This window comes from Aspergillus wentii, assembly GCF_001890725.1.
Source record: "Aspergillus wentii DTO 134E9 unplaced genomic scaffold ASPWEscaffold_5, whole genome shotgun sequence".
In the NCBI taxonomy this organism is placed as follows: Eukaryota; Fungi; Ascomycota; class Eurotiomycetes; order Eurotiales; family Aspergillaceae; genus Aspergillus; species Aspergillus wentii.
In genome coordinates this window covers 478745-498372 of record NW_024467836.1, presented here as the reverse complement: position 1 = coordinate 498372, position 19628 = coordinate 478745, and the positions used below count along the sequence as shown (strand labels likewise).

Genomic DNA, 19628 nt, shown 5'->3' with positions numbered 1-19628 from the left:
ATTAGATCAGACTATTCAAATGGATAATAAATCGCTATCTACTAAGACAGCTTCTGACTGTATGTCGAACTGTCCACAGCTACTGCAGCGTTGTAGAGCTCACTGGTTATGTCACACCAGTACTAAGTATTCCTTTAAACTAAGTACTCCAAAGGGTAGCGTGACTAACGAGGGAAGTTTGGCTCTGTTCGAATCCAGCACTCGAAACTCGTCAAGTTGCTTCAGTCTTGGCATTAAGTTAAAATTTTAACTTATTTCATTGACACCCTAACCTTAACTTAAAACTTATTAACTATGTAACGATTGACGGGTAACAGGCGGCCGAAAATGGCTACTTTGGTCGCCATTTTAGGCGTCTCTCTAGCCAACTTCTGTTTCTGTATAGTTGTAGTTAGAGAATAAGATTTAACTCGTTACTATTAATAATAAGTAACACAGAGTAGAATACAACTGGATTATATGACAGTCGTATATTGAGAACCCCAGAAAAAAGTACACAAATACACATGAATCTCATTCAATCGGCAACACGTATCCATCATTCTCGAGGTGCATCCAACCATTCGGGATCTTCTCCCTAACTGAACGCGTCTCTAGCACCCCCCTCTCCTCATTCTCCAGCAATCTCATCCCAGCCACCTTCTCATTGCTCCACAACATACAAGTCAAGTTCGTCCGTTTGACGAACCGTTCTCTTGTTTCCACGGGTAAATACGCAGTAAACCCCCTCTTCCTCATAACCGGAGCAGCGAGTCGAGTCCCCCGTTCTGTCTCCTGCCAGGCTCTTCCTTCTGCGACGGTCTCAATCGCCCATAGGTGTGATACCAAATCTCCGCCCTCGGAATCCGGCACACGAATCAGCCAGCTGGGCTTGATAAATCCACCAATGTCTCGAATAGGTACTATCCTGCTGGTATTTGAGAGTATATCGCGACGAATAAATGACGGATAGGAGGCAGGATCTGCTCCTTCTTGCCCCTGTAGATCCAACACGCGCGATTGTTCAAGATTTGGTGCGCTCCCGGTAGAGACAAGTGATTGGAGAGCCGTAACCATCACGGCCACACTCGGTTGAGGCGGCGAGACTCCGCATATACCGGAGCAAAGTGGATAGGGCGTACGAAGTGTCAAGTTGATGATACATTCTTTCAACTTGGGTGCTTTGGACGGTTTGTATGAGTCTTTGATATCTGATTCGTTCGCATCAAAGCCACCACAAATCTCAGGACAAATTCTATTCAGCCGGAGCCGCAGATAGTGGAGTCTTGGGAGAACACGGCGAATAGAAAGACACAAGTGCACAGAGCCAGGCTTGGCACCATCGTCATTATCTCTCGTGTCGATTTCGAGACTCGTACATGTCTCTGGTAGATTATCGACAATTTTCGCGAGACTGGTCTGCGAGATCCAGAACGAAGAGAATGCCGGGGCCGGTGTCCGGAAGATAGAGAGACTGCTCAGCCTGGTCATGGATTGGATTCGTATCGCAAGTTTGTCTAAAGAGCGCCAGAGCTGTTGTGTGGCTCGGCTGCCTTCGTATGCAATGGCATTCTGGTCTTCGTCTGCGTCCGCTTGTAGTGGATCTACTTGGAGGGTGATGGACTGAACGAGGGCATCTGTGCTAGGAGTGCTGGGAACTCGTCGCACGAAATTCGCCACCGATGAACTGTTCAGAACGATATCTCGATAGAGTATTTCCTGGGCAAGGAAATGCCATTTCTTGCAACATAGGAGACAGCTCAACAGGGCAGTCCCCGGAGGTAGGAACTCGAAGATATTCGCCAGCAGCTCAGGCGAGAGCTTTGAAATGGGCGAATTCACCATCGTCCAGATTTGATTACAGGTGCAAAACGTTTGCAATGAATACGATGGATTGGAGATAGCAGGAATTGATATAACGAAGGGCTAGTCCAGAACAGTGCAGCCTAAGCTTTTCAGGCGGGGCACTAAACGAGGGTCCGTAACAGTGAGAGAAGACATTGCTGGTTCAGCCTAGCGCTGTCCAAAATATCCGTATACATTGTGATTAGATAGAGAATTAAGAGGGGAATAATGATAGACAGTTTTATAAACCTTTCTTTGATAATCTCAGCAGCTCATTGGTAGGGAAGTGTCGCGTACGTTGAACCTCCGTAAGTGGCGACCATCTATGATGCCGATATTCTAGTATATAGACATCTCCCTTTTTCCCAACTATTCACAAGTCCTCATCTCTGCTGCTTTATGACTACAGATTGTCTACCAAAATGTGGGGCGTACGACTTTCTCCCGGCTCGTTTGTCTACTCTCTCTTTGGAATTCAATTCCAAGACGAGCATCCCAATGACAGACAATCATCTCTCATCAGTCAATTCGATAACTTGATCAAACACGCCCCTACCTCCGTCGAGAGGCTGATTCAAGATGGCGGTGCATCGCCCAACTCAGGCAAAACCCAAGTCTGGATAGCCTACTGGAAATCCCACCCAGACTACCAAGCCTGGTGGACAGATCCGGATGTCTCTGCTTTCTGGTCCTCTCTTCCGCCTGATGCAGGCATGTGGCGTGAAATAATCACTCCCCATAGCAGCCGAACGCAGCATGGAACTAATCAGACTACTCCCATCGGACTTGGCCATCTGGGAGATCGTATCCCGGTCGGTGATAAGACTGGATACTGGGGTTGTTATCGACATCGGATGTCAGCTGAAGCGTCGGATCGGATGAAAACGCCGTTACAAGGCGCGCTGAGTCGAGCTTCTGCTGGTGCTTTATCTTCTGACTGTCGAACCGTACGCCCTGGACGCGTCCACATGACCAGATTCCCCGAGAATATCTGTTTCGTCGTCGAGGGTCAGGATCACTCTCATCTGACCCCCGAGGAAACGGAGTGCTGGTTCAAACATTTCGATCAGCTCGTCACGCAGTGGATCGTCGATTTGACTGCTGCACCGCCGGAATCGGGGATTTTGGACGCTCGTCTGTGCTATTATCCGGAGGGTGGTACATTCCGGGACTCAGCGCCTGCGGCACTGAACTATAATAAAAAGACGCAGTTTTTCTATTTCACAGATATGAATCACATGCTGCGGTTTGGTCAGCAGAATAAGGGCCATGTGCAGTTGAGAAGCGACTTTATGGAGGCATATTGGCCTGGTGGGCCGTTGAGTGCGACGGGACAGATTGGCCTGTGGGTGGAGACGAGTGTGCTGAAGGAGGGAGAGCTGGAGTGTGAATACGTCGGGTGTCTCGAGGGGACTGGATTCATGCCGTTTGACTCCATGGAGGGGTTTACTTAGGATTTACGTTTTCTGTTGATTTAACTGGTGTCTATTATTCGGGCATACCAAATTGACGGTAATTCTAGGAGTGATGGATTCATGAATTCAGAGAATTTTGCTTTCATCGCGCATAGCTATCATTTCTAGGCTGATTCGTAATGGAATAAACCAGTTATTCCCGCTCAACCATTTTTATCTCAATATATCCAACAGGATATCCACCAGGAAGATGTAGAATGAATGTTCCCTAGCCAAGGGTAAGAGTGAAAGTAGCAGAAGACGAGCAGCTATAAGTATCCTCGTCATTTGCCTCCTGGTACGCATCCGAGCAGTCGCTGTCACCAGCCGCGCAAGACGCAGTAGAGCAGGTCGAGTCACTCGTGGTAACCGAGAATCCGGACGCGACAAAAAGCGAGTCCACGTCCAGATCAATGCAGGACAGATCCCAGAAGACGATGGAGCTGTCCTTGGTGTACTCGAATTGCAATACGCTGGCCTCGCTCGCGGTGGTGGCCATCTTGATCGAAATGCCGCTGCCGTCGGAGTTGGTCTCAAAGGACTCCCAGTAGCCGTTTCCGCCGGCTTCGAGGGTTTGCATTTCGCTGCCGCCGTTGGAGGTGGACCAGAGGTAGACGGTCTCGTTCATGTTGTTCACGATCTGGACGCCTCCGCTGCTGGTGGTGCTGGAGGTGGTTGTAGAGGCTGCGCTGGTGGTTATGGTGGTGCCGATAGACAGGCCCTGAGGCTGAGGGAGGGCAGATGCAGCCAGTGCAAATGAGGCGACAGTAGTCAAGAGGTTATAGAAATGCATTGTGAAATGAGTGTCGCAGACACGGTCAACGAAGGACTGGCTTCGGTGTGTAAATAAAAGAATGAAAGTATAGATGGTTCAACCACCCGGAAAGAATGTAATGGAATGAAGGAAAGAAAGTTGGCAAAGAGTGTCTGTCAGAATTGAATGAAATACATCGTTGCGCCTGCAATGTATCGCATTTATACCCTGAGCCTGGCAGAAATTGAAACTATCCACAGCATTCGAGGTGACGAATGCATGCTGGCCAACATGGAGCGAATCGGGATCTGCGTCTGCTAGTTGAGCGGGCCGGACTGGATGTCGATTGGCCGGCGACAACATTTATAGAACGCTGTGGCGTCTCTCTGGCTAAGCCTTACGTGGGCATCGGGTTCCTGGACCAAATTACGGTTGGCGCTGGGTTGGTTTGCGTAAGTCCATGTGGGTCTAGTGCAGAGAGATCTAGACAAGAGATTTCATTTGCCAGGTATAATTATGCATGTACTGCATATGCCTGTGATTATACAGCAGCTTTGATCATGTAAATTGAACAAATTGTCTGTATGGCCAAGAATCATGTCAGGAGGGTGAGGTAAGATATAGCTGTGTTGGGAACACAATTCTCCGCGAGGACTATTTCTCTGCGGATGGATGAAGTTGTTGTGAAAAAGTAAAATTTTCATCCTTATTGTAGTGTATTTCATTCAAACTATTTAATGACAGGAAAAATACTGAGTTTTTATCATCGCATCTTGAACCATAGACATTCCTACCAATAATCCACATTTAGTAATCTTACCCGCTTCAAGGTCTTCAACATCACCCCCTCAATAATCCAAATACTTTGTCATCATCTTTCTGGCCACTGCTTTCTATTGTCTGGTTTCATTTTCGATTTTAATTGAAGCATTTGTTCATAGACATGTCTAATACTAAGACTAGAATTTTATATAAAATAGGCTTTAGAAAAGTCCTACTGGGCCTATTATAGGTCTAGGCATTGGGGTTGCGCCCATTCATGGCCTTAAAAAAGACTAAATGTAGCCTAACCTAGTGTTACAGACCCCTGCAACACTAAGAGCCGCAAAGCAGAAATGATAGGACAACAGCGGCCTAATACTTGTGACGCTACGAAGGAATCATGGGTCATGTCATATGGTATGTCGAATACCATTGTGGTATATGGGAATGGTATATGAGGACACTTGTTCATCCGCTCATTAGATAGGGATTTTAGGTCGACCTAAATAATATCCACCTACTACATGGAATACCTTTTGCAGGATCTTTGACTTTTGTTCAACTCAGTAACCTGCCCAGATCTCTGATATGATGACTCTATATTTGGCCGCCCAGTTTGCTTGGCTCCTGTTGTTAGGACTCGCCCCAGGATAATGACCGAACCAAGATGAATTATTTAATGGATTACTGTGACACACTGTAATAAGAATAGGCTTAATAAGAGTTGTCCCGAGATTTTATCACTGTTTCCAAACAGACATTTACGCTTCTTGCGAGTCACTTGTGGTCCATCCTAAATCATAACTATCCATATATCTCACCCCAGACACTTGAGAATACACTCAATATTTCTCAGATCATCCAGCTGAGCCGCATCCTCCGCATAAGTTGCGAGCTTACATAGTGATTGGATACTTCCAGCGACCGCTGTTCGCGCATTGGGCTGCCGTAGTTGCGAACCACCACGATGTTGTATACGAATGATCACGCCGGTCTTTAATGTTGACTCGTCTTTTGTCGCCGGGCGTGAACAGCACAGCCAGCGTTTGAGACCCGTTAGCAGATTCAAGAGTTGGTGCATGGGCCCACGCTCGGTATTTCTGTCTGTCTGGTTTGATCTGGGTCTTCCATGCATCGTATATTTCATCCGCGGAGGCTTGAATTGCGGCGAGGCAGCGTCTTTTACTCTCTTCGTTCACAGTGTCAAGACCTCGCTTATCACCGTATAGTGTCCATTTTTCACCTCCTATGTTTTGAACATCAAGCCCAATCGCACAATCTTCATCGTGCATATACTGCAAAATCAAGGACTGTCAGCGAGCATATAATGGAACCAGTGCTAGCAGAGAGCTCGTACCTTGGCGCAGAGATCTGCCGTAACGTTCCACTTCGAATGCAACTCACGACGCGGGGTTCGAAGGTGACCTGCGGAGAAAGAATCCTCCAGGAAATGGTCTGCAAAGGCGTTTAAAGTATATGCGGTATCCAAATTACCGCGGACAGCTTCATCAAGAGCCGCCTCGTGGCCAGCGTTGTAAGCGGTGCGGGCGTCCCCTCCGAAATGATCCCAGTTAATCCGTGCGAGCCCTAGGTATCCAGGTAGCCCCTTCCTTCTCCAGGTAGCCCGTTCGAGTGCCACGTCTGCGTTTGGAAGCTTGCTGTAAGCGACAGACGGATCTTCATGGTCAGCAAGTGCCTTGTTTACAGCATCGACTTCCTTTTGTAAGATCCCCAAGATGTCATTGGCCTCTTTAGGTTGGAGCGAGTTCTCGCCCGCAAGCGTGTTGTATGCATCGCGGAACCGTGTGCATTGTTCTGGTTGCGTTTTCCCGTCGCTAATTGGGTTATAAGTTCCATAAAAGTCACCCGCAAGGCCGTTGATCTCCCCGTATGTCAGGTAGAGTCCATTAGGCAGTTTGAATTGGTGATCTTTAGCTTTTTCGGTTCTCCCACCCGCTAGCTTAATCTCAATCGCGTCTCCCAGATAGCCATGTTCTGCGTATTCGAAGCCTGGTTGTATATTAGTCGTACATCTGTGTCTGCCATCTCACAGGCAACATAATTACCTAAACGGTCCTTCTTCTTTGGTCGTCCTGGTAGTGCGATAAGGCCTACCCTGTGACTGAAGGTAGCATTGGGCATTGCGTGTTCCGCGAGAATACTGCAAGGCGATAAGCTGGTGATCATCTCAAATCATGATTCGGAGCATACCCCTCCGTTGCATCGCCAGTCCGGACTGCAGAATGGACAGCATTATGTCTCAAGAGAAGCTCTTCCATGCTCTCGTAAGTACAGACCGCCAATATAAGAGAGGAGACTTTCTTATTCTCGTTGGCGCCATAAACAACATTCGAAGCAATGTCGCTCAGCCGCTTGTTGGAGTAACGTATGGTCCGGTAGCCGGAGAGGATTTGATATCTGTCACCGTGATCACAAACAGTGATTGTGAAATTGGGGGTGGTGAAAGAGTCTTGTAATGGCACTGTCTCCTCTAGACCCCAAGGGCCATTGCTAGCCTGGCTGTTGAAAACAATGGCATCCTCTCTTCGCCGTAGAGATAGATTCAAAAGCTTGTCACCTCCGTCACTAAGTAGGCTGATATCAATTTGGCCGCTATTTTCGGGAGAGTCAGTATCCAAGGCTGAGACTGATTGGAATGTGATGATTCCTCCCGGTCTAAGCGCCGTTTGCAACTTGACCGTGTTTCCGAAGGTGAGAAAGTATATCATCTTGAGTTGTTCCGTGAAGTCAATTTGAGTCTAGGTTATACCTATAGAGAGGGTGCTTCAAAGCAATATATATATATATATATACAGCCTTGGAATTGAAAAGCGGGGAAACTTGAGCAACAGTATCAGAGGGTTCGGGGGGGTAGCACGTAGCTGCCAACTGCCCCGCCTTATCTATTAGAGCACTGGTCCATAATTTCATCTAGAGCCTATTAGATAATAGTAGACGTAATATTTTTCCATTATACAGGCTCGATATATGCATCGTGAAGATCTCTTACGAACAATGGGCGAGCTGTATTGTGTACAGACGACTATCATAGGCTACTGGGGCTTCAACATTGCATCGTGCCCAATGTTCTTTTATGCACTTGAGCTACTGCCCGTTGCTTGCATCCGAGGGCTCCGTATGACCCAGAGCCAATCAATACGAGGGGCCCTGCCCTGAGAGTCCTGAGCAGCGTGCAACCTGGCCACTGCCCAAGTGATGCGGCCAAAGCGGGCCAGGCTATTAGTCCAGCATGGTTCTACATGGCTCAGAGAAATCCGTATGGGTGGAGGAGGCTTGCAAGTGATGCAGCAAGAATAGTGAGGCTAGTAGCTCAGTATCACTATGCGTTGTCAGTGTGATGAGTTGTTCATGGTAGAGTGAGCTAAGAAATGCTCTTACATGCACTATCACAAGCATTACCTTTTAGGATGGGATGATCTACTTCTTACAGCCTACCACTAATGCTGAATATTGTTGGGTATTTACCAGTTGTGCTCTTCACATCAAATACATTATTATATCAAGTGATACTGTAACAAAACAGGTATCCCTGCAATAATTGCAAACAGCTTGTTCCGCTGTTAAAAACTCAGCTACACATATTTATTCCGTCTGGGGTCGTTTGTCAAGATGATAGCAGAATTATATGGTCTAATAAGTAATGTATATCCCATCCATAGTGAAGTAGAGGGATTTGTATTAACGCTTGCATAGATCTTCCCTCAATTCCATTTAACACTAAGATATACTTTTACCTCTGCGGGGCGGCCCGGTAAGCCACTATATAATATACAGCATACTAGGACCACCACCAAACATGGCTGAAAGTAATATATTCTTATACAGATTAGTAGAGACTTTTCCTCACTTAATGGGATGCGGGCGCCCCAGAAAGGTCCTCCCCGCACTATAGCGGGCCCCTCTATTTTCCCCTTGCATCCCTTGATACTCAATCATCTCACCTATCATCATGCGTTCTTGCATGCATACTCATTGTAGGCCATCAATTGGTTAGACAATTAGTCATATATCAGAGCGATAAATAGGCGTCCATGATTGATTGTTGGGGCCATCATTTAGAGATACTTAACTCTTACTATGTGACCTACCCGTTGATCATCGCAAAATAGTGTCTAGGTAACTATCGGATAGCTCCAATTCAGGTTGTTATATAGCTCATAATAAGTAAAATCACATGCCAGAGATTAGTGCGATTCCAAGTTGCTCTATCTTTCAAAACTTTTCGACGTTTGGTCGTCAAAGGTACCGCATAAGCCAGAAACAATAGAGCTAGACGCTGGCTGGCAGCCAGAGCTGACGTCTTGGTGGGCACAGTAGCATGCCGCAATACCATCGGGGCTGAGTCCTTTCTGATTTTTCCATGCATTATAGACCTCTCGCGCAGAAGTCTGTACGGCCCTCTGACATCTAACAAGGTTCTCGTGGTTGACTTTCTAACAGACGTCTATCTCCATAAGCTGTCCAAGAATTATTCGTCTCATCCTGGACCTGAAGCCCGAGGGCACAGTCTTTATCGTGCATGCATACATAGACGAAGACTGTCTGAACGTCCGCCACAGCGAGAGCAAGCTGGATGGCTAGGTAGTCAGCCTGTTCCTGCTTGCTCTGCAGGACAATGTTGTCTTTAAATACACTGGTGCCATTAGTGTTTGTGCCTTTCAGGAGGTGAAGCTGCTGTCTCTAGTACACCACAGTTACACTGCCATTTATGGCTTCTGCAAGATAGGCGCGTCCCGTCGATGCCCCCATTCAACTTCTATGGGTTGAAGAACAGTCAGTCCCACCGAGTGAGCAGCCCGAGCAGCAGTTACCAGCCAACTGATCTCCTCCCCCTCAATCCGCACCGCATTGGCAATGATCGCATGTCATATTCCACCTGAGCGGGGTTGAAGGGCTCGACGGAAACCCACTGCCCGGAAATTCAGTCCGAGATCGACTACAACCCCAAGATGTTTCATGGCTGGTTTTTTGTCCAGACAGATTAGGGGCAATACGAGGCTGTGGGGATTCTTCAATAGACGCACTGGAGTGTTGTCTCAAATACTCATATACGCGATTCTATCCAACTGCAATACCGGGAAAGGAATACCGAAGGCAAGTGTACCCCGGATCTGCGCATACCCCAGAGTGGAGGAGATGCCCACAATTGACTCCGTCTATAAAAGCATCTCGTCATGATGGATCCCCCCGGGTGTTTATCTATCTTTATTCTTTCCCCTCAAACTAAGCATGTTTCTCCAGCAGACCCGAGGAAAGCCTCTCCAGCTCAGCATCACCGCGGCCTGTGGTTTTGGATTTCTTCTTTTTGGTTATGACCAGGGTGTTTTTGGTGGACTGCTCGATAACAAACATTTCCTCCACACCTTTGGAAACCCCAGTACCACGATACAAGGCCAGATCGTGGCCAGCTATGATCTTGGATGTATCATCGGCACGCTAGTGTCCATGTTCTTTGGAGACAAACTAGGGCGGCGACGATGCATTCTGACCGGGTCGTGCATTCTCATCATCGGCGCCATTGTGCAAACCGCGGCATACTCCATGGCGCCTATGATTGTTGGCCGTGTGGTGGCCGGAATCGGCAATGGCATGAATACGATTGCGTGCCCGGTTCTGCAGTCGGAGACGGCCAGGCCAAAAGATCGGGGGAAACTCATTGTCCTCCAGTTGGTCTTGAATATTTTTGGGATTGTGGTTAGCAACGTGAGTATCTCCACTTGATCCCTTGGAACTATCGATTCTGACTGTGTAGTGGATGAATTTTGGTTTTACATATATTCCGAATTCCTCTGTTAGCTGGCGCTTCCCTCTTGCCTTTCAGTGTTTCTTTGCTCTGATTACCATCGCGCTCATATCGGTGGCTCCGGAATCGCCCCGTTGGCTGCTGATGAAAGGTCGCACCAGCCAGGCTCAGGATATCTATGCTCGACTGCTGGACAAGCCCTACGACGACCCGATGGTGATGGAGGAAATCCAGAGCCAGACGGCCAGTCTTCACCAGGGGGCGGAACTGCAGCAGTCGAATCCGCTCAAAGAGATCTTCACCGCGGACAGCAAGCAACAGACCCTGCGGAGGATTCTCCTGGGCGCAGGGACGGCCATTTTCCAACAGGTCGGAGGCACCAACGTGATCGCATATTATCTTCCCATCGTCCTGACGCGGTCGGTTGGGCTGAGTAACCGGCTCGCGCTGGTTCTCTCCGCCTGCGACTCCATCTCCCTGATGGTCTGGGGCGCCGTCGCCGCTCTTCTCATCGACCGAGTCGGCCGAAAGAAGCTGCTGTTAATGGGCGTCACGGCCAGCAGCATCTGCTTCGCGCTCGTGGCGGTTGGATTGCGATACGGCGGCCCCGACAACGCGGGCATGTCCATCCTGGCGGTCGTCTTCATCTTCGCGTACTATGTCTTTTACGGCCTGTCGCTTCTCTCCATCCCCTTTATGTATCCGGCGGAAATCAATTCGCAGAAGATGCGTAACATCGGCACCTCGTTCGCCACCACCGTCAACTGGCTCTTCGTCTACGTCGTTGTCGTCGCCACTCCGACGGGGATTGAACGTATCGGGTGGAAGTATTACATGCTCTACGCCATCTTCAACTTCCTCTTCATCCCGGTCATCTGGTATTTCTATGTTGAAACCGCCAATCTCTCGCTGGAACAGGTAGATCGGCTGTTTGAGATCAAACACGATGCAGGGAAGGATATGAGTTGGTCCGAGGCATACCGGATGGCCCGCATGGAAGTTCCAGTAGTGGAACTTTCTGCTAAAGACGAGGTTGAATCGGAGCATTGTGAGGTTGTTACTTGATCGTCGGCAGGATGGAATGGATAGTAGGCGACCAGCAACTTACTTGTATCTGTGTATATTCACGTGTCAGATATCTCAATTGAAAGCAGCTTAAGATCTCGTCAAGACCTGCTGTAGTATAGTGTTCTACCCCGAGTCTTCCATAGCACTGCCTAGGCTTTTGTAACAATCCCTGCTGTAATATACACCAGTCTTGGTCAGCCGGACTACTGTTGTAGAACAATAGATCCCGCGAAATACCTTCCGAACGACAGCAATACCTGGATGACATCCGGTAACAAGCACAATCTACTCCTCACGTCCGTTCCATATGATATCAACCCCTCTTTGGCCAAGAAAAGAGAAAGCTTGTCGGAAAGAAAAACGAGACAAAATTGGGTCCACGCGATATGAATCCCCAACTGCTTATAAACCCGCGAAATGAATCCCGGGACAACGTCCATCAGTATCAAGCCATGCGAACTACTTAAACCCTCTTCCTCTCTTCCATCGAAGTGATAACTCGCATACAATCAGCTACTTCGCTTCTTACAATCAGATAAAATGGCCACGCAAGGAAGACACGCCCTCATCTTCGGCGCCTCCGGTATCTCCGGCTGGTCGCTGATGAAACAATGCCTCTCCTACCCAACCCCGTCGACCTTTGCCCGGATCACCGGGCTCAGCAATCGGCCGGTCGACAAGAAGAATCTCTTTCTTCCTGATGACGCTCGACTCAACATCGTCTCGGGGATTGACCTGACCGCGTCGACGGAGACGGTCGTGACGGAGCTGCGGAAGAAAGTCCCCAGCGTCGAAGATGTGGATGTTGTTTTCTTCTCTGGTATGCAGTTCTCCTTTCCCTTCTCTCGAGGCAAAGCTAATGCGACACAGCATACATCCAGACCAACGACCACGACTCCCTTCTCCGCGTCAACACGGCCCTGCTCACAACCGCCGTGCAAGCCATCACCGCCGTCTCCAAAAAAGTGTCAAGCATCGTCCTCCAAACAGGCGGAAAGGCGTACGGCGTTGAATTCCCAGACAAAATCGCCATCACGCCCCCGCTGCACGAAGACCTGCCGCGCATCCCCGAGCCCTACCGCAGCAAGATCTTCTACTACGCCCAGTACGATGTGCTCGCGAAAATGTCCCAGGAGCCCGGCTGTACCTGGACGTTCTCGGAGATCCGGCCCGATGGGATCGTGGGGTTTGTGCCGGGGAGCAATGCGATGAACATGGCGCAGGGGATCGCGTTGTACCTTTCTCTGTATAGGGAGGTGTATGGCGCCGGAGCCAAGGTTCCGTTCCCCGGGGAAAAGCACGGGTATCATGCCCGGCATATGGATACGTTCCAGGATCTGCTGAGTCGATTGGAGATCTACGTCGCGGTCAATCGGCAGAAATGCGGCAATGGGAGTGTGTTCAACGCCGCGGATGGGGAGGTGATTACCTGGGCGGACGTGTGGCCGGGGATCTGCGCGTACTTTGGCCTTGAGGGTGTGGAGCCTGAAGAAAAGCCAATCGACAAGGAGAGTATGGAGCGGTTTGTCAAGGGGCATCTGAAGGAGTGGCAGGGTCTGGTTGAGAAGCATGGGTTGAAGACGGGACGTCTGGAGCGCCAGAATTGGGGACATACGCGGTTTATGCTGGTTGATTTCGATTTCCATCGCGACTTTTCGATGGAGAAGGCGAGGGCGGTTGGCTTTAACGAGACGATTGATACGGTGCTGGGGTACAAGGTGGCTTTTGACCGGATGGTCGAGGCGCGTGTGATTCCGAGGGTAGCTTAAGTGTCTGTATAGCCTTTTGGTTGTATTCATGATATAGCATATACAAGTGTTGGTTTTACCCTTTTGACCTGGATGTTTAGAGTAAATGGTCTTTTATAATATACCTTATCAACAGTAGAACAGGTGTTGTCATATGCTGATTTCCCAGTGAAAGTGAATACATGGAGATATAGAGATATACACAATCATCCTGGATGACATTAGAATTGATCTATTCACATTGCAGGTATTGGTTTACCGACTAACATGATAGTGACTGGCCTGCACCGCATCAAGATGAACAGCTCTTAAGATTCGCCTGGATTCTATCCTATCTACTTCCGCTCTCCATTCTCATGGAATTCAATCTTCTTCCCTGATACGACACTATCCTGCAACGCTCGCGCAATCTTCAACCCCGTCAACGCCGCCTCCAACTTCAACGGAAGCTCCTTTCCGTCCAGAATCGCCTCCGCAAACGCATCCATCTCCGCCACAAACGCCTCCTGATACTGATCCATCCAGCTGGGAAACGCCTCGCACACGATGCCATTCGCCCCCGACACCTGCACCTTGTTCACGGTTGGGATGAGATTGATCCCGATCTTGCCCTCTGTCCCCACTATCTCGGTGCAGTTGTCGTACCCGTGCAGCGTCGTGCGGGAATGGTAGTAGTGCGCAATCCGCCCGTCCCAGAACTCCACCACGCCCACGGCGTTATCCACGTCGTGGAACTCGGCCATCTCGTGGTGGTGGGAGATTAGCCCCGTGGCGTAGCAGGACTTGGGCACCATGTCGTCGCCGAAAAAGGATAGGGTGAGGTCGATGTCGTGGATGACGGTGTCGAGGAAGATGCCGCCGCTCACCCGGGCATAGTCGATGAAGTAGCCGGTCTTGTCGAGTTTCTCGGTGCCCTGGGAGCGGATCACGAGGGGTTGTCCAATGACTCCGGATGCGATTTTCGATCGAGCGTCGGTGTAGTTCTTCTCGAAGCGCCGGACAAAGGCTACCATTAACCTGGTGGTGGGTGTCGTTTTGGTTCTCTCGATTAGAGATTCCAGCTGTGCGAGTTAATCCAGATGACCCTTATAAGAAGAAGAAGAAGACACATACCACTTTCGCATCCGTGGAGATTGGCTTTTCGCAGAGGACATGCAGGCCGCGCTCCATGGCTGCCAGAGTATGCATGACATGCAGATGGGTCGAGGAGGCAATCACCACTGCCTGAAGGCCCGGGGTGGCGATCATCTCGTCAAAGTCTGCAAACACCTGAACGCCCTCCGGCTGGAGCTGCTGCTGTGCCCATTCAATCTCATGCGGTGCGGGGGAGCACACGCAGAGAAGACGTGCTCGGGGGACGCGATGGAGGATATTCAGAGCATGGCGCTGGCCCATTCGGCCGATGCCGACGACGCCGATGTTGAGTTTTGAAGACATGATGATATCCTGGAGTAATGCGTTGGTGGGTTGAATCTTCTCTTGTTCGATGGTCTTTATAAGACCAATATATAGCAGTGATCCATCCGGACAATGAATTCCGGCTCTCCAAGGGCTGTGGCTGCATTGTATCCGGAACAGCTGCCCGTCTAGACACTGATATTCCAATTGCTGGATAATCTGCAAGCCCAAATCCGTATCGTCAGTCTCTCCTCCGGAACAGCTTCCCCGGTTTCTGATCCCCGCATTTTCCAACAGGCATCGGAATTCATTCCCCCCATCTACTTACTTTTCCCTTATTACTTCATGAATCCCCACGCTGTATCAAACACAGTATTAGCCATCTCCACAATGTCCGCCGCAACCTCCAGCAAAGGCCAATATCTCCACGGCCCCAAGACCCTCCAGCTGGAAGAACGCCCCCTCTCCGCCCCCGAACCCGACCAAGTCCAAATCGCCATCCGCTCCACAACCCTCTGTGGCTCAGACGTACACTACTACACCTACCACCGCAACGGGTCGATTCAAGTCCAAGAGCCTCTATGCGGCGGCCACGAAGCCGCCGGCGAGATCGTCGCACTCGGCCACGAAATCCAGAGCACCACCCCCCTACGACGCGGCGACAAAGTAGCCATTGAAAGCGGCGTGCCCTGCGAAAACTGTCCGAAATGCAAGAAAGGCATGTATAATGTTTGTTCCTCGCTTCGGTTCCGGAGCAGTGGGGCTTCGGTTCCGCATTTCCAGGGCACGCTGCAGGAGTATGTGAATCATCCGGGACGATGGTGTCATCGGCTGCCAGAGTCGTTGAGCTGTGATGACGGGGCGCTGCTGGAGCCCTTGTCGGTGTGTATTCATGCGGTTAACAGGGCGGGGATGCAGAAGGGGCAGACGTGTTTGGTGTTTGGGGCTGGGGCTGTAGGGTTGCTCGCTGCTGCTGTCGCCAAAATCGAGTATGGGAATGCTGTTGTGATTGTTGATGTTGATCCCGGACGAGTGGATTTCGCGGTGAGGGAGGGGTTTGCGGATGTGGGCTTTACCAGCACGGTTAAGAGGGGTGTTACGCTGGAAGAGAAACTGGGGATCGCGAAAGAGGTTGCTGAGCAGATTGGAAAGTTACGTTGGCCGAAAGGCGATGAGGTTGGACGGGTTGATGTGGTGTTGGAGTGCACTGGAGTGGAATCCTGTGTGCAGGCGTCCATATACGTATGTTCTGTCCCCCTCCAAGAGAACAGCGCTGATTCCCACAGGCGGCAGACAATGGCGGCAAGGTTGTCCTGATAGGGATGGGAACGGCGAACCAAACCTGGCCGATTTCAGAGATTACAGCTCGAGAGATTAACATCGTGTCCGTCTGGCGCTATGCGTTCTGCTATCCCCGGGCCATTGAGATCATGGACGCGGTGGCCCGTCAAGATGTGACTCCCGATATACGCAAGCTCATCACGCATCGATTCCACGGGCTGGACTCGATCCCGGATGCCTACGAGACAGCCGCGAAGACAAAGGATGCCCAGTCGCAGCTGGTCATCAAGACGGTTGTTAACCTATAAGCTACACTGCGCCATACAGACAATAGCAATGGAGATGGCTTGGTTAGCCTTTAACCTGTCTAAAAGTCCTTCATAGAGGCCCCTTTCTAGGTAGAATATATGAAGCTTATCGTTAGTGTTGAGTGTTACGCGAGTACAAGAGTAACTATACGCGTAAGCTGGATGGGACGGTTGGTAGGCAGACAAGTATCTAGCTACCTATACAAACGATCGAGGAATCCCTTCACTAAGCAGAATATTGCATAGATCCGGCTCCATAAAGTCGACAGCGAACGAGGACTCTTCCAACGACCCCAACCCAGATCGCCCCTCACTCCCAAATCCCGAGTCCTCCGTAGAGCCGCCCAGGCTGGCAATCGTGTTGTCATTCCACGGCTCGTGGGAGAAATCAAAGCTCCTCTTCACGCCCCGCGCCATCTGACTCCGCCGCCGAGTCTGCCATTCCCGCTGCAGCGTATTCAAAAACGCACTCGTCCGCCGTGCATTCTCAAACTGACTGCCCATTTCATCGAGGGCCCGGAAACAGGTGCTGAGATGGGCGACGAGCTCCCGGTCGTGTTCGTGCTGCCCGCGTGCGGGGACGATGGCGAAGATCAGAATCAGCGCGGCGGAGAAGATGAAGGAGACGGTTTGGAAGTTGGCGCGGCGGAAGCTGTAGTGGCGCTCGTAGAGGGTCAGGGTTTTTGCGATGGCAATGGCCGACTCGATGCACATCATGCGGGCGTGCGAGGAGCCGGGGCCTTGCGGGGGTTGCGGCTGGATGTGGTGGCGGGAGATGTAGGGTCGGTGGCAGTGGATGATGAGTTGGTGGTATTGCATGCTTCGAGTATCAGTGCTGAATCTGGTATAAATAATGGAAGATAACCTACTGCAGAGCCAGGACGTGAGGGAGCGGCTGTAAAAAGGGTGCCTTTTCGTAGATGTTCAGCTGCGGTGGGAGACTGGCCTTCCAGAACCTCAGCTTCTCGACGGTATCAGAGGTAAGCTTTTGAAGCTGGTGTTTCGAGATCTCATCGCAGCCGTATCTAGACGGTCAGCTCGATTTATTGAGATGATGCCTGGAAATACTCACAAAAGGTCCGTCAGTGGTAACATGTACTCATACAATGAAACCCACTGGTAGCAGATCATCCCCAGTGGATTCGGGAGGTTGGCCATGTTCCCGGATAGAGACAGAGAACCATACCGAGTCCACTTGAGAGGTGAATTATTCCAATCGGGCTTTGGCACGGTGACTCCCTCCATCGGGCTCCGAGTCGGTCGACCTAGATAGTATCCCCAGAATCTGAAAATCAGCTGGTGATAAAAAAAAGCAAAAAAGGGACTACTTACTGTTCACTCATGTAGACGGCCCAGAAGGTCGTCCGGCGAACCTCGTAATTCATGGACGGAATCGTACCCCGTTCCACATACGGCGTCATGTCAAGATGCAGTCCAAGGTCAAAGGCGAGCCGCATCGCCATTCCTGCACATGTCAGTAGAAGGCCAGGGTTGATGGGCGTTCACTCACCACTGTATAGCCACCCTCTGGTGTCCCTGGTACACGATGCTTCATATGCACTCAAGATCACCAGGGCCTGTATCGTCGCCAGGCAAGGGTTCTCCAACTCCGACTCGAGTAGAATCTTGGCCCGATCGCTGAAGAACTCGGCGAGGGATCGGGGAAAGGTCACTAGGTCTGGATGATATTTGGACTCGTACGTGGCTCCAACCGCGCACCTAATTCATTAACGACGAGAACCGAGTTGGCAGGAATGGCAACTCACATGGCTTCAGACAGCGCACGAGAGTAATACGTCGTGTCAGCCCCATCATACCTCTTCTGCGCCCTCGACCTCCAGAAAACCTCCTCCTCCACGGCGTGCAAACAAGGGTCGTGCCAGGTAAAATACAGCTGAAGCAGATGCTTCTCGAAAGTCTCATCAACGGTGATCCCCAGGCCCGCATTCTCCAGCGCGCCTCGCGTCTCTTGCTGGACCAATTTCTGATCCGAAGGCGCAATATCCACCAGTATATCCAGCAACGTCAAGTTCGACGTGGATCCGAAATACCGCAACTGCCCACCATGGGTTACCTGGAGTTTGCCCAAGCGACACGACAGTTGGTTCGTGACTTCATCCTCCTCTTCTTCCTCGTCGTTTGCTGGAAGCGCACTTTCGTTCCCGCGTAGGTCCGCCTCCGCCAGCTCGAGCAGCGCAGACGCCACATTCGGAGAATCATGCAGGACAGGGGCAGAAAACATCGGCATCCTGGGATGGTGAGAATGCTCGGGTATTTCTGAATGCGCGGTCTCCAACTGCGATGACCCTGCCGCAGTATTCGCAGTATGATCGTCGAGGGTCGCTTTATCTGGAGCACCCTCCAGGCCACCAGAGTCAGATGCAGTTGAAGGCGCATCGTCGAGCGTCAGATCAACCATCTCAAAAATGCCCTTGATCGTCAGATAGTCGGTTTCTTCCATCTGTGGAGCCTCCAGACCCCGATCCTGGATATAGCGCGATAGCTGATCGATTCTCTTCGCCAGGACGGTGATCGTCGTTCGCAAGGGTATTCTAGAAACACATCTCAGCACGCTGTCTCCGTGAAAGTCCTTCTCTGCTTACTTGCGCTTATCATCAGCCAGCCGGTAGCTACAGCCCTTTTGCTTCGCCCGACAGTTACTGCAAACCGGCCGCACACCGTCGCATTTCACTTTCCCGTCCCGGCACGGATTGCAGGCTGTCGTGACATGCTTGCGGGCGGACTTTGACGTAAGGGATCGAGGTGGCATTTTTCCACAGTGTTGCGAGATGATGGAGATGAGGCATTGATGGGAGTTGGGCTTTTCTCCGGGAAACAAATCCCGGAGACGCCTGAGTGCTATCGGACCAGAGGAGTAGTTGTTGCTTTGACATTGTGAGAGATGCAAAACTGGCTGGCTAGAGTCTCTATTTCTGTCCTCATACTGCTGGAGTGTTGAGCAAGATTTATTAAACGACCAGAGAATGAGGGTAAATCGATGGATTTGGATATACGCGGTCGGATTAAGAAACCCGAGGCAAAGAAAGCTGGAAATTGTGGTATGAAGTCACGTTGAGATTTGGACAATCGTAGTGTAATAGGGGTTTATTCCAAGAGATATTAATATATTAGAATTAAATCTCCTTTATCGGCCATGGTCCTGAAGTAGTACTCTTACTTATTATATCTAGTGACAGGTAAACAGCTTAAGTATTAACAAGGCAGTGCCAGTATTTATTCTTATGGCTAAAGTACTTCTCTCATAAT

General features: G+C 50.3%; 9 protein-coding genes across 9 annotated transcripts; 4 read left to right on the top strand and 5 right to left on the bottom strand.

The window, feature by feature from the left end:
• Positions 1-450: 450 nt before the first annotated feature.
• ASPWEDRAFT_41708 (F-box protein) lies at positions 451-1976 on the bottom strand. The gene has a single exon (XM_040835630.1). The coding sequence runs from the start codon at positions 1822-1824 to the stop codon at positions 514-516; it is 1311 nt and encodes a 436-aa protein (XP_040687509.1). The 5' UTR covers positions 1825-1976; the 3' UTR covers positions 451-513.
• Positions 1977-2188: 212 nt separating this feature from the next.
• ASPWEDRAFT_41707 (phenylacetaldoxime dehydratase family protein) lies at positions 2189-3448 on the top strand. Its single transcript, XM_040835629.1, has one exon. It carries the CDS (start codon positions 2247-2249, stop codon positions 3276-3278), a length of 1032 nt encoding a protein of 343 aa, XP_040687508.1. The 5' UTR covers positions 2189-2246; the 3' UTR covers positions 3279-3448.
• Positions 3449-3507: 59 nt separating this feature from the next.
• ASPWEDRAFT_89411 (uncharacterized protein) lies at positions 3508-3933 on the bottom strand (the record flags this gene model as incomplete). Its single annotated transcript, XM_040839584.1, has 1 exon — positions 3508-3933. A coding segment is annotated over one exon (426 nt), but the record flags the coding sequence as incomplete, so codon positions are not given.
• Positions 3934-5398: 1465 nt separating this feature from the next.
• ASPWEDRAFT_41706 (uncharacterized protein) lies at positions 5399-7558 on the bottom strand. The gene is made up of 4 exons (XM_040835628.1): positions 7006-7558; positions 6861-6955; positions 6152-6804; positions 5399-6089 (listed from the first exon to the last, which is right to left on the bottom strand). Exons 1-4 carry the CDS (start codon positions 7521-7523, stop codon positions 5691-5693), a joined length of 1665 nt encoding a protein of 554 aa, XP_040687506.1. The 5' UTR covers positions 7524-7558; the 3' UTR covers positions 5399-5690.
• Positions 7559-10044: 2486 nt separating this feature from the next.
• On the top strand, positions 10045-11623 carry ASPWEDRAFT_52226 (sugar porter family MFS transporter; the record flags this gene model as incomplete). The annotated part of the gene is made up of 2 exons (XM_040837721.1): positions 10045-10518; positions 10568-11623. The coding sequence occupies 2 exons, from the start codon at positions 10045-10047 to the stop codon at positions 11621-11623; spliced, it is 1530 nt and encodes a 509-aa protein (XP_040687505.1).
• A 543-nt stretch (positions 11624-12166) lies between these two features.
• On the top strand, positions 12167-13395 carry ASPWEDRAFT_52225 (SDR family oxidoreductase; the record flags this gene model as incomplete). Its single annotated transcript, XM_040837720.1, has 2 exons — positions 12167-12446; positions 12497-13395. 2 exons carry the CDS (start codon positions 12167-12169, stop codon positions 13393-13395), a joined length of 1179 nt encoding a protein of 392 aa, XP_040687504.1.
• Positions 13396-13709: 314 nt separating this feature from the next.
• Positions 13710-14811, bottom strand: ASPWEDRAFT_113017 (uncharacterized protein; the record flags this gene model as incomplete). The annotated part of the gene is made up of 2 exons (XM_040828376.1): positions 13710-14435; positions 14488-14811. The coding sequence occupies 2 exons, from the start codon at positions 14809-14811 to the stop codon at positions 13710-13712; spliced, it is 1050 nt and encodes a 349-aa protein (XP_040687503.1).
• A 351-nt stretch (positions 14812-15162) lies between these two features.
• On the top strand, positions 15163-16361 carry ASPWEDRAFT_173260 (NAD(P)-dependent alcohol dehydrogenase; the record flags this gene model as incomplete). The annotated part of the gene is made up of 2 exons (XM_040831043.1): positions 15163-16014; positions 16059-16361. 2 exons carry the CDS (start codon positions 15163-15165, stop codon positions 16359-16361), a joined length of 1155 nt encoding a protein of 384 aa, XP_040687502.1.
• Positions 16362-16559: 198 nt separating this feature from the next.
• On the bottom strand, positions 16560-19131 carry ASPWEDRAFT_173259 (uncharacterized protein; the record flags this gene model as incomplete). Its single annotated transcript, XM_040831042.1, has 7 exons — positions 16560-17181; positions 17231-17386; positions 17434-17646; positions 17694-17826; positions 17872-18080; positions 18128-18913; positions 18965-19131. The coding sequence occupies 7 exons, from the start codon at positions 19129-19131 to the stop codon at positions 16560-16562; spliced, it is 2286 nt and encodes a 761-aa protein (XP_040687501.1).
• Positions 19132-19628: the final 497 nt, after the last annotated feature.

Excerpts from the sequence above, each read along its gene's own strand:
- ASPWEDRAFT_41707 (XM_040835629.1), top strand. The coding sequence starts at position 2,247 with ATGTGGGGCGTACGACTTTCTCCCGGCTCGTTTGTCTACTCTCTCTTT.
- ASPWEDRAFT_41706 (XM_040835628.1), bottom strand. The coding sequence starts at position 7,523 with ATGATATACTTTCTCACCTTCGGAAACACGGTCAAGTTGCAAACGGCG. Across the intron at positions 6,805-6,860 it reads AAAGAAGAAGGACCGTTTAG|GCTTCGAATACGCAGAACAT; the intron begins GTAATTATGTTG and ends ATATACAACCAG. Across the intron at positions 6,090-6,151 it reads CGGCAGATCTCTGCGCCAAG|TATATGCACGATGAAGATTG; the intron begins GTACGAGCTCTC and ends TTGATTTTGCAG.
- ASPWEDRAFT_41708 (XM_040835630.1), bottom strand. The coding sequence starts at position 1,824 with ATGGTGAATTCGCCCATTTCAAAGCTCTCGCCTGAGCTGCTGGCGAAT.